Source organism: Daldinia childiae, assembly GCF_008694065.1.
Source record: "Daldinia childiae strain JS-1345 chromosome Unknown Scaffold1, whole genome shotgun sequence".
Lineage (NCBI taxonomy): Eukaryota > Fungi > Ascomycota > Sordariomycetes > Xylariales > Hypoxylaceae > Daldinia > Daldinia childiae.
The window spans coordinates 1,434,871-1,447,160 of NW_022984642.1; the positions used below are offsets into that span (position 1 = coordinate 1,434,871).

At 48.6% G+C, this 12,290-nt stretch overlaps 4 protein-coding genes across 4 annotated transcripts; 2 read left to right on the plus strand and 2 right to left on the minus strand.

Moving 5' to 3' along the window:
- Nucleotides 1-63: 63 nt before the first annotated feature.
- Nucleotides 64-1,116, plus strand: GL218_00366 (54S ribosomal protein L9, mitochondrial; the record flags this gene model as incomplete). The annotated part of the gene is made up of 1 exon (XM_033576781.1): nucleotides 64-1,116. One exon carries the CDS (start codon nucleotides 64-66, stop codon nucleotides 1,114-1,116), a length of 1,053 nt encoding a protein of 350 aa, XP_033441973.1.
- A 298-nt stretch (nucleotides 1,117-1,414) lies between these two features.
- On the minus strand, nucleotides 1,415-2,094 carry GL218_00367 (Cytochrome c oxidase assembly factor 1; the record flags this gene model as incomplete). The annotated part of the gene is made up of 2 exons (XM_033576782.1): nucleotides 1,415-1,878; nucleotides 1,941-2,094. The coding sequence occupies 2 exons, from the start codon at nucleotides 2,092-2,094 to the stop codon at nucleotides 1,415-1,417; spliced, it is 618 nt and encodes a 205-aa protein (XP_033441805.1).
- A 422-nt stretch (nucleotides 2,095-2,516) lies between these two features.
- Nucleotides 2,517-3,127, plus strand: GL218_00368 (60S ribosomal protein L26-1; the record flags this gene model as incomplete). The annotated part of the gene is made up of 3 exons (XM_033576783.1): nucleotides 2,517-2,535; nucleotides 2,640-2,752; nucleotides 2,846-3,127. 3 exons carry the CDS (start codon nucleotides 2,517-2,519, stop codon nucleotides 3,125-3,127), a joined length of 414 nt encoding a protein of 137 aa, XP_033441979.1.
- A 1,510-nt stretch (nucleotides 3,128-4,637) lies between these two features.
- On the minus strand, nucleotides 4,638-8,166 carry GL218_00369 (uncharacterized protein; the record flags this gene model as incomplete). Its single annotated transcript, XM_033576784.1, has 3 exons — nucleotides 4,638-4,995; nucleotides 5,045-7,394; nucleotides 7,656-8,166. 3 exons carry the CDS (start codon nucleotides 8,164-8,166, stop codon nucleotides 4,638-4,640), a joined length of 3,219 nt encoding a protein of 1,072 aa, XP_033441978.1.
- Between the last annotated feature and the right edge of the window lie 4,124 nt (nucleotides 8,167-12,290).

The window sequence follows — 12,290 nt, forward strand, 5'->3', positions numbered from 1 at the left end:
GATTGCTTGCCATAAGATATCCCGAAGTAGAATTGGTAGTCGAGCACTAAGCTCCCAGCGACAATGGCATCTCGTTTGCCAGCCCGCTGGGCAGCCTCCCTCACTAAAAGTTGCTTGCTGGGCAACACCCGAGTCCTTATTACCGAGCGTCACACACTCCTCCCTCGAACCACTAAGCGCGGTGTCAAATATGGCTGGTCCACGGCCAACCCGCGCACAAAGCCTACGCGCTTCAATCAACAGAGCGCCGGTCTGCCCGCGCCCACGACGGGCCCCGCAGCGGCTCTAGAGCGCAAAGCGATGTCGACGCCCCTGCGGACGGGTATCTTGGCCACCAAGAAGGGCGTCTCGGCCATGTACAGCGCGAACGGTAAGCGCACACCTTGCACAATCCTGCAGATGGACCAAGTACAAGTCGTCGCTGTGAAGACCCGCGCCAAGAATGGTTACTGGGCTCTCCAGATAGGCTATGGTCAGAAAGAGGCCGATAACGTCACTGCGCCGCAACTGGGCTACTTCGAGGCTAAGGGCATTGCACCCAAGCGCCACCTCTCCGAGTTCAAGGTGCGCGGTGAGGAGGGATTGCTGCCCGTCGGCGTGCAGCTCCAACCGGATTGGTTTAAGGTTGGCCAGTTCGTCGATGCTAGGAGTGATAGTCGAGGTATGGGTTTTGCGGGTGGTATGAAGAGGCACGGCTTCGCTGGTCAGGAGGCGAGTCACGGTAACTCCAAGAATCACAGGACGATCGGTACGTCGGGTCCAAGTCAAGGTGGTGGTTCGCGTGTGCACCCAGGCAAGAAGATGCCGGGGCGTATGGGTGGCGAGAGAGTCACCATTCAAAACCTAAGAGTGCTAAAGGTGGACAACGAGACCGGTATTGTAGTGGTGAACGGGCATGTGGCAGGGCCTAAGGGCTGCATAGTGAAGCTAGCCGATGCTGTCAAGAAGGAGCCGCCAGCCGAGACGTTCATCGAGAAGGCTAGGAGGCTGATGCTGGAGCGGAACCCAGACCACGAGACGCAGCTACAAGCCGCGCGGGAAACACATATGGACTTAAAGGAGTTGAGGAAGGCGGGCAAGATAGGAGATCCTGTGGCGTTGGCAGCCGTATTGTAGAATATATACTACATTTGTACCATATACAATGATGATGTACACGTCTCTCGATCCTAATAAAGATCCTAATGAAGAGTATGGCTAGCGTTGCGGATCATCCACTCTGCCGACTTATACGCTGCCTTCTCCGTCACCCCAGGCGCCAAACCAAAAGCGATATGTTCTAATATCGCCTATGAGGTTTACTCATACTCAAGCTTTTATCAGCTACGTGTAGAGTATTCTACCACCCCAACACGGTATTCCTCTCGGGAACCTAACCCCAGCAACAGTATCTTAAAGGGACCATGTAACCCCCTCACTTAAGCTGCTGTCTAAACCCCCTCGTCGCCTCCTCGCGCTCCTCCTCATCCATCGGGAACGCAGCCACCGCCCTAAACGGATCGTCCCCCTCCAGCAAATTGATCTTCTTGCCATCGGGAGTCTCGAGGCTCCACTCTGTAGTCTCGAAGACGCCCTTGGGCGTGGGCCGGAAGCTAGCGAAGCGCATGACGGCGGATGACCGGGTGCCCTTGACGGGGAAGTGGATGTCGATGCGGCCGCGCAGCTGGTTCATCTCGCCGGCTATCCACGGGATCTGGTGCTTGAAGTAGATCTCGTCGCCGAGGATCTCGCGCGCGCGGGGGCTCGTGCGCAGCGCGTATAGGGTCGAGGCTACGGTGGGGCTGGAGAGTTTTTGGTAGTTGAAGATAGCGACGCTAGAGGCGGCGATTAGGGCGAGGAAGATGGGGAAGGTGCGCGCCCAGCGGAATGTGTCGATGTCTACGGTGCAAGGGTTAGCTGTATGTGTTTTATAGGTATAATACAAAGAGAGAAGGACGCACTTGGGAGCTCTCGGTCCGGACGTCTCTCCATCAGAGGTCCATCACCAGGTTTAGGTGCTGAGACCAGCGTCCTTCTTTGGATTTGACTCCTTGTAGAAGCAGATTGATTTTTTAATAATATAAGTGCCCTCCGGCGCACTAATCTAGACCACATATTTGCTGTCGATTGACTGATCTTGAGGTTTCCCCAAGATCTTCCGTTCTCGAAGTCAAATTCGAAAGATGCTAACCTAGAGCTGCAATGGACCCATCCCACCTTGAAATCATACTACATTGGTACGTACCCTAGGTGGTTCCGGAATCCAAGGTGGGACCTTAATTGAGCCACAGCCTAGTAGTAGACCTGTAGAAGTACTGATTAAAGCCACTTTCAATATCTTATCTAATCGAATTCCGTTAAACGAAACTAGGTAGGTCCACCCCTGTTAGGGCACTTCAAAATTTGTAGCCCACCAATTTCTTTTCCATTTCCAACTTCCTAGGAAATCGTGAACCTCCGCCAAATCCAACACCAACCCTTTCGTCCCTCGGAAATCAACTCTTTCTCGCCAATTCACCCAACGCCCAACCGACAAAATGACGAAGGTTAGCTCCGGTATGTTTATATGCTTGCTTTACCAATTCCCTCTCAGATGTGTAACTTGAGGGAGGGGTTAACGTTGTCAATTAAACGATGCGATGCTAACTAGTTTTTTCAAGGTATCGCCAGCTCGCGACGAAAGTCGAGAAAGGCGCACTTCGGTGCGTCTTCCGGCGAGCGCCGTGTCATCATGAGCGCCCCTCTTAGCAAGGAGCTCCGTGAGAAGTACAACGTAAGTTTTCAACCAACAATTCCTCCATAATATCCCACACCCGCTTCGAATTGCTCTTGTAAACTTTTTCTTCTAACATGAATCCGCCCATAGGTCCGCAGCATCCCCGTCCGAAAGGACGACGAGGTCACCATCGTCCGAGGCACCAACAAGGGCCGCGAGGGCAAGGTCACCGCTGTCTACCGTCTCAAGTACCAAATCCACATCGAGCGTGTCACCCGCGACAAGGCTTCCGGCCAGAGCGTGCCCCTCGGCATCCACCCCAGCAAGGTCGTCATCACCAAGCTAAAGCTCGACAAGGACCGTGAGAACATCCTAGAGCGCATCAAGGTCGGCCGTGAGCTGCGCTCCAAGGGCAAGGCTGCTGCCAAATAAGCGGCCTCTCTAGCCTAACACCCATCCACCTTTTTTTCATTACTCGGTTGTGCCACCGGCCTGGCGAAAGGGGGCGGATACCCGTTGGTAGATAAATGACGAAGCGTCCTACGAGTCTGCGGGAGGAATATCATGGAATATGGCGTCTTGCGAAAGGGTAAAAGCACTCCCCCTGGCTTCATCCAGAGGGACATGACGGCGGGTTTTGATTGCATGGGAGCTCGACGATCAAGCATCTAGATGCGGTGGCACATACCCATCAAATGAAAAACAATTGCATGCACACAATGGCCATTTCACAGTTTCTTGTGAAATGTTCCATGGGAGGTTCTTCCCGAAGTCTCGCTTTCTATATTTCTGACTGGGCCGTGTTTATGCCGTAATGCGCACTCTGGCGGACTAACCTCTAGGTTTACCCTCTCATCCCAATTAAGGGAGTTAGACAGATCTAGGGGATATAGATGGACGAGGCTTCTCCGGGATACGAGTCCATTCAGACAGTTATCCCCTCAATGTAAGTGGTTCTTTTTTTCGTAAGCACGCATACATAATTACAACCGGTTCCCCCCTATTGGGTTTGATGTAATGCAAATACCGCCAGGATATCTCCGCGTCAACTTCAACCCTTTGGTTTTCGAGGTATACGACTGGCGAAGAGTAAAGCAAGCACAAGGGATATAATAATGAATCACCCCCTTGTCGCCCCCTCGCCTGCAGACTGTCAACCAATAGATAATATCCATGAGGTTGGGAGTTTGATGGTGAAGTACATTTTGCCTTAATTAAGAGACAAGATAATTCGTAGTCAAGGAGTTTTTATTGCTCTTACTTCATTTTACCAGTCACCACCAGTCAAAATATTACTTAGTTAATAACACTTATCATAATTACAACGAATGCTGTCAATTATGGGCCGTGAGGCAAGTTATCTGCGATCCTAGTAAAGCATGCCGAAGCAACAATAAAGCACTAATGAAATCTGCAATGCGACGGAGTTTTGCCTGCTTCTCAACCTCAACCACCTTAACCACCTCAGTTTTGTCATTATTACACGATACCATCTCCCTCCCCCCTCTCCGCCTTGTCAAAAACAAAATTATGTCAAAGAGAAATCATTACTTCTGCCGAATAAACGCAACACTCAAAAGCAACGTAGCACATATTTTGCCTCTGCTTTGGTTCTCATGATGCTGTCTTTGTTGTCTCCATCGAGACACGAAAGTATTGTTGCAATCTTGACCATGCGGAAGGATCATACGGGATGATCATACAAGTGTCCGTAACCTCCAAATGGTGACGGAAAACGAAATAGGAAATATTCAGTCGACTGAAATCATAAACAATAACCTAGGGTCGACTTCTCGAAGAAATGAACCTAATCATAATAGCATGAGCGTAACAAGATGTTGTTTATAGAGCTGCTGCTTCATTCTTCGTTGCGTAATAGGCAAAGAGAGGATTGGTGGGCATGATACTACTTTGTTTCTCCCGGCAATGTGTAGCTTAGCCTTCACCAGTCCGAACCAACGACTCCACGTCGCTCGGCGTCACGAAGCATACGTTCCTGGACATCTTTCAACGGATCGTAGTCTGCCGAGCGCGTCTCGTTAGGTGGGCAATTCTCTCCAACTTTCTCTGCAGATCGTTGTACATCATATTCAATACTCTTGTCTCCAGCCTCAGGTGAAGCGCGGGTCGCCATGTTGCTCGTGTTAGAAATTGCAGGTCCGAGAGATGCGGCAGCATGTCCATGATACTGAGGCAAATATCCCGTAGCTGTGGTCGATGAGACTGTGCTAGGCACTACGGCTCCGCTGGTTGGCCCTCTCTTCAGCATGGTTTGCCAGAGATCATTTCCGGACTTGTTGCTATAGAAGGTCAGCCTCTGATTCCGCACCTAAGTATCCGTTCGCATACCTAGATCTTTCAACGGTTCGTCGGCCCATGGAATCCTGCTTCTTGTCGATCTCGGATGACGCGGTTGGGGACGGAGCCTTGTTGCTCTTGGGCTTGTTAGAGAAACCGTCAGTGTTATCACCACGTAGTCCTTGAGAAGCAGAATCCTTCTTGGACGCGCCCCCTCGGCTAGCATCGTCAGGAGCAACAATCGGGATAGCTTTGCTGATCTTCTGAGTCCCATGGCTGGGACGGAACGGGTCGTTCTCTGTAGGCTGAATTCGGAAGCCGAAGTCGATGTCAGGTCGGCCAGTTGGTATTGTTGGACGGAATGTAGATTGGGAAGCCTCAGCGCCGCGGGTAGCTTTTGCTGGTGAAGGTGGATAGAAATCCTTACCGTCGAACTTTGGTAAGCCGAACCCTACATTCGGAACGTGGCCCCAGTAGTTACTTCGAGCTCGCTTCTCCTCCGCGGTTAACTCTCGCGAATATACGTACTCCGCTCCATGGCCAATATGAGGATTCACTCCTCGGGGTAGGGTTCCAACGAGATATGGACGGCTGTGACTATTCGGAGCAAAACTCGCCGACGACGGCTGAGAATTCACAGCAGAGGCGCGGTTGGCTGTGTTCGAGTTTGTAGAGAACATGTTGTTCCAGTTGCCACTCTGGTCAAACGGCATCATGCCAAGGGATGGCCATCCAGCAATTCCATGTGTGTTGGAGAATCCAGCCTGTGGTCCAAGATTTATTCCTTCTGACTGAGTTGCAAAGGAATGCGGTGCTCCGTCAAATGTAGGGGCAGAAGAAACGTCAGTGTAGGATCCCATGTTCTTCATCGGTTCAGGTGCGGCAAGTCCTCTCCTCATTTTCTCTTGGATAAGCGCTTCCAGCGCAGGGTCCAGACTGAGCGGCGATGTATTACCTTTACTCGAGTTGATTCCGATCACTTTCGAGTTTCTGTGGTTACCATGTCTCGAGCTAGTTCGCTCAGATGATTGGAAATGCGAAAGGTTGCGGCCCTGATCACCAACGCCGACGGAACTATTCTGAGACGTATTTCCTCCTCGGCGGCTTCTAACGCTAGAACTTCCCGTGGGGGTCTTCCAAAATGTTCCTTGTTGAGTTGAACTTGTAGATCCAGTCGGGACTTGGGGGTAGTAGGAGGCTTCGAAATTTGCCTGCATCTTATAGTTCTGCTCAAACTGCTGTACGCTTTCTCTCAGCTTATCTGCTTGCTCTTCAGTCCATTTTTCGTCAATCTGGTGCCTATTGTATTGGAGCTGATCTTCGTAGTACTTAAGGGAAGTCTTCAATGCATCAAGTTGACGTTTTGTGATTTCACTCGGTCTAATTGATGTGATGTGAGGTGTAGTTCCCTGACTAGGAGCAGACGTTGGCTGCACTGATCGAGCACCTCCACTAGCAGCGTGGGGGACATTGAAATGAGGAGAAGCGATAGCGGCCGGACTGAACATTGATGCAGCAGGGGATGGCTGTCCCATTGAGCCGAAAGCGCCCATCTGAGGGCCGACAGGACCCAGATGTCCGACTACACCAGGTGGGAAACACGGACTTGAAAGCATCATCGGCATAGGCATTTGGCCCTGTACCAATCCATAGGCTGGAGGATAGATCACGTTACCATTGTGGTAGAACGGACGGTTCTGCTCGAACTGATCTCTAGGAGTGATCTTAATAGGAGCGGGCCTTGGCTTCTTATCGCCGGCACCGTCTTGAGTCTTAACTTCTTTGGCCGCTTCATCGATATCCTGCTGGCTTTGAGTGGGAGTGGGCTGCTTACCACCTGAGTGTGCAAAAGGAAGAGTAGGCATACCAAAGGCCATGGGAATTCCGTGAGGAACAGGGTATAGAGGCATAGGCAAGCCCATGTGCTGGAAATATCCCGGAGCGGTAGGGAACTGTAGAGGGATTTGCGCCTGTGGAAATTGATTGGTAGCGCCGCTAGTGACATGGGGTTTCTCGTCTTTAGAAGCCTCTGTCGAACCCAATCCATTGGTCGCTGAATGTTCCTTGTCCCATTTTGCTGTGGGTGATACGGAGCCGCGTGTGTTCGGTACGATTCTTCCTCCAGCTGTTACTCGAACGTGAGTAGGCGAAACGACGGCTTTGAAGAATCTTTGGAAGCCTTCACTTTGCTGTGCCACAAGTCCTGCGGGAGCAGGGAGCGGTTCTTTAGAAGAAACCTCGGATCCGGTGCGGCCTTTGTATTGCCACTGAGTTCGGTTGTTCTTCTTGCCGTGGAATATAATCTCATCACTCTCCGTCGAGGACGACATATCCTCCTTCGACTTCTTCATGTATCTAACTTGGGCAGGCATTTTTCTCGTTAGGCCCTTGAAAATTTCAGCTGTATTTGTTAGTGTGAAGGCAACAACAAACCAGTAGTGAGTATAGTTGTGACGAGGCGATAAAAATAGGATAAAAATAGGATATGATGTTAGAATAAGAATAGAATAAGGAACAAAAGTTTTGGGTAGTTTAGAATAATGGGGATGAAAAGAGATGGAGAGAGAAAACCCAAGAAAAGGAAGGAGAGAAGGAAAGGAGAAAATAGGGGAAGGGAGAAAAAAAACACAGGCAGAAAGTGAAAAAAAGCGGACTCTCTTACCAACTTCGTGGTTAGCACATAGCTTGTCCAATGCGTCTCTACAATAGGTAGTTTTGAGCTGCTGAAGCTCGGCGATGGTGTACTTGCGTGATTCCATCTGGAGATCGAGGTAGGCGTAGACAAGGTAGGTTTTGGACCACTCGCCGTGGTAGTATCGAAACAGGGTTGGGAAGTTAAACGCTTTGCCCCGGGTGGGTTTCTTAGAGAGAGTTCCGGAGATGAGCTCTAGAATCACAGATAACTGCGGAGGGATTCTATTGGGGTCAGCAACCCTCTGGGCCTCGAGTTGAGAAAGGATGAATTTGGGTAATGTCAAAGGAGAGGTGGAGGGAGGTGGCAAAGGGTGATTGATTTCTGAGCTGACAATTATCTGGCGAATATCTTTGTAGAAATTAAACCTGAATCTGATAGCGGTGAAGGTAGTTCCTGATATCGGGATGTCATGTTCTTGGGCACATCTAAGCTCTCTTTCAAACCGAGCCCTGTGAGGATAACAACGGCGCCCAGACATCTTGTCTGGAGGACCAATATGGTCCACCCAGTAATATTGCCAGATGTATGAGAATATTATAGGAAAATAATGAACGGCGATGTGAAAATATGACGGAGTATAAAGGGGAACAAACCGTTGGTGTGCGCAAAGTGCAATAAGCAGTGGCAGTTGGGATTGAAGAGACGGCGTCGAGAATTAAGTGTGCGTCTATGTAGAAGTTGTTGAAAGATTTCGGTGCGATCGTGATTAATTGTGAGAGTGCGGGCAGAAAACTTCAAAAGCCCTAATCGCGTCAACGCGTCTGGTTATATTTGCATGTATGTTAGGTAATTTTGCGTGTTTCTACCTTAGAAGGGTTCAGGGGATGTGGTTTAGGTTACCTTGCGGCGTTGCCTAGGAGAAACAGACAGGTGGTAACAAACGGCAACGGCAACAGTCAGGACGATAAACGGAAGATAGGAGACAGCACTTACATACCAAAAAAGGTACAATTGAGCGAAAGGCGTGAGCAATCAGCAATGGGTAGACATACAAGATCTTTTTGAGGCAGATCTTTAAAGGCTATGCTATGTCGGAGCATTGATGGAAAGGTAGACAAAGTCGAGATAGATGATTCGGATTGAGGAAGTGTAGCATAAGAGAGAGAGGTACCATACCTAAAGAATTGATATAAGATTTACAACTACCAGAACATGGCGGATTGCACTTAACCTACACTTATACCTCTAAGTCTATTTCCCTAGGAGGAAAGGGGTACAAGACCCATACGTACCCACCTAGACAACATATAGGGTACATAATCTAGCAGGAGCAGTCAACTAGAAGGTATCCCTATACGTACCTACACACGTACCTACAATAATCTTCTAGAGACTACCTACGGGCAGAATTGGTCAGTAATATACAATTATTCATTTAAGGCACGAGTTAATATCTATGTGCTTTACATATTCAATACATGTATGGATGGAGCGACAAGTCTATCTTAACACACGATAATTTGAAGGCTATAGAGTCACTCTTCCTTTATTATGTGTAGTACCTCGTGCCAGGCTAAATGGCAGGAAGGCATGTAATGATCTAAACCAACTATACCTAGGTAATTGCCTACCTTCCCATATACGCATATATATATCTGCGCTTGCCTTTCAGTATAGCGTTCTTTCCTACCATGAAACTATGTGAATACCTTCAATCCATGAGATAGATGGGATAATGACAAACATCTTTTACATAATTTGTACTATCTTTTGTTCATAATACACTAATATATGTCTCGCGGAAACATCTAGTTTGAATGGGTACCTAACTCAGGTTTTTGTATGTGACTTCATATTGGTGACTACATATTAGCCCCTATTGTCGTAATGAAAGGGGGGAAAGGGGGTGGTTCAAGGAGAACATACTATCTGGTTAAGAAGTCTTTGCCTCTTCTCAGGAACATGCAATGGCTTCTCTTAACGATTGATTCACATCGGTGAGTATAAAATAAAGGAAACGATATAGCTGTCTATAACATGGCAAGAATCCTTTCAGGTGGTCATTCCCCCTTTTCCTCCGCAAGACAATAGGGGGTCCCCTTAATGAACATGAAAGGCTCACCCCAGACATTGAAACCAAGTACAATAGCAAATGTAAAGTGTTTTCTATAGTAGAAAGGTAATGGTTTATATGACATAAGGATCCAGGTCATCTAAGCATACATCTAATCTTAGTAACCTCATAAGTATTCAAACTGGAGTACACTAAGCAGATGCTAATAAACAACGAGTTGAGTATGACGAAAGAAAACATAATAATACCCCCCCAAAATATAGACACATAAACGCCAAGTCATCAATGAGAATAATATGCTGTTTATGACACCAAAGTCCTAAGTTAGAGACTTAACAGCCAGACATACACTGTCTTAAGACGTGTTCATAAGCAGCCTTGGCCTAAGAGAAACAACAGCACCAAGAACTCCACAGATAATAAACGCCCCAAGCCATGAAAAATCGGGCGTATCCTTGCCATATATACAGGATCTCTCAAAAGCTAGCTGTACAATCATTAGGAGACATGCGTATACGAGATGACTAAGAAAGCTACGCAGTGTTGAGTGTCTTACCTGCGCCACCCTCAATACTACCAGGCTTCAAGGGGTTTTATTTATATTCGCCCCTTGGAGTAGTATGTAATTCTCATCACGTAGTCGTGGAGTGTTGATCATCGGGGTTAGGTGGATTCGGCGTGGGAGGTTCTGGTTGTGGAGGCGGGTTGGGTTTGTGGTTTAGACAGTACGATGTCCCCTTTTCGTTAGCCGCTAATGAAAAGGCCTGTTCAAGACTAGGCTGCCCACTGCTCGAGCAGAAGAACATCGTGCTTCATTAATTTTTGATTAAGGAATCAAGAAATATATTTTGTTCTTTGAACCTCGATAAGTAGCGGTGGCGACGATGATAATGCTATGTAACTAGATTTTCGGTAGCAATCCTTCTTGAGAAAGTTTAGTTTCGAGGATAGAAAGGAAACCAGCCCTTTAAAAAGCTCCGTAGCCACACCTTAGAGCCTATCCTCTTCAGAACCAACCCCCACTCAACCTCCGGGCCGACACAGCTCTAGGTTCTTGATAACCATTGGGCAGGTCCACGATGTCGAAGTGTCACGCCTTCTTTTCTGACATGTAGTTAACAAATGCACGTCAAGTCCCCTATAGGATATTTTACCGACCCACACACGTGGTGATAGATCGACACTGAATCCTCCTCACGGTTTGGCTCGGTTAGGTGATGGTGTCTTCATCTTAAGAGCAACTTCAAAGACTACTGGCGGATGACGCCCCAATGCATAGGTTCCCGAGCGTAACCGCGTAAGCCGCTTCCTTTTGCCTTGCTATTCTTGATAAAAAGCTAGTGGGCAGGGGTTCCAAACGACCGGTGCAACCTCGTAGCTTCTAAATCAAGGTCGCCATGATCACAGCTCATTAGGGGAATCGTGACAGTGCACGCACGCTCCCACGCCGCTGACTTCATTGCAACCATCCTATAATAGAGGTCCGGTGACGTTTGGAGGGTTACGGCATATGTATAACAAAAGGCTGATATCAGCGAATCGTGACCCAAGTTCCACCTGATTCGAATGCGTCCATGGTATTTTTTGGCGACAACTGAACCACTCAGCCAGAGGCTAGCTTGGATTGGTCGGAGATGCCCATCAGGCAAGTTTCGGAGAACCGAAGCCGTGCCCCAGATGAGTGAGCAGAGACTCCAGGGTCTGGGCGCAGCAACAACCTGGATGGGCGGGCAATATCGACATCTACTACATACATCGACCACGGTGAACCTGACTGACTAACTGACTATTTAGCCCAGAGTAGCCTGGCCTTATGCCGTGCCAAGTCGTGTATGTTTCAGAATAACAATTTGACCGGACCCTCGCAAGATCGCCAGGGCCAATGCGCGTCCTGTGGGCTACAGAACATCCCGGCATCGCATCGCGGGAGGTCTCGCTAGGCTCTGCACACCAGGCGGGTAGTCTAATATCGAGTCAGCCGCATTCCGGGGAATTGGCCGTCAGAGTTAGACGAAGCTGCCTGTCTTCTAGAACCCTTCTCTAGGTAAACTTATAAAGCTCTTAGCTGCTCCTAGTTCAAGTCGTCGACAGCTACTTGCCGTGCTGGAATTCATCCGGACGTAGCACAGCATGACGCACTCGTTTCTAAAGGGATAATTCACCTTATCCCCCATCCTAGTTAACTCGGCTAGGCAGCTAGGCAGCTAGGCAACTAGGTAACCCGGAGCTCTTTAAGCGTGGACATGGGATAATCGACCTAGCTAGCATGGAGGAGCATAAGAGGGTCCAAGACCTTGGAATTCGTCAAGCACCATTGTTAGTCGAGTCGGCAGTTCCGCAAGTAACTACTATGTAAGTGTCCCATAAGATAGTCACATAAGATAGGTCCACGGGTATCTCAGTAATAGCTTAAAAAGAAGTAAATAAGTACCGGCGTATGTACGATCAATGTATATATGTGCGATGTATGTATTTCGTAGGTATCACAAAAGACCGTCACGAGTCATGTTTGCATTTACATGCGCTTGTACCTAAGTATATTTGAATGTGGGTAGTAGAAGTGGATACTTACATGGGGGTCACGGGCA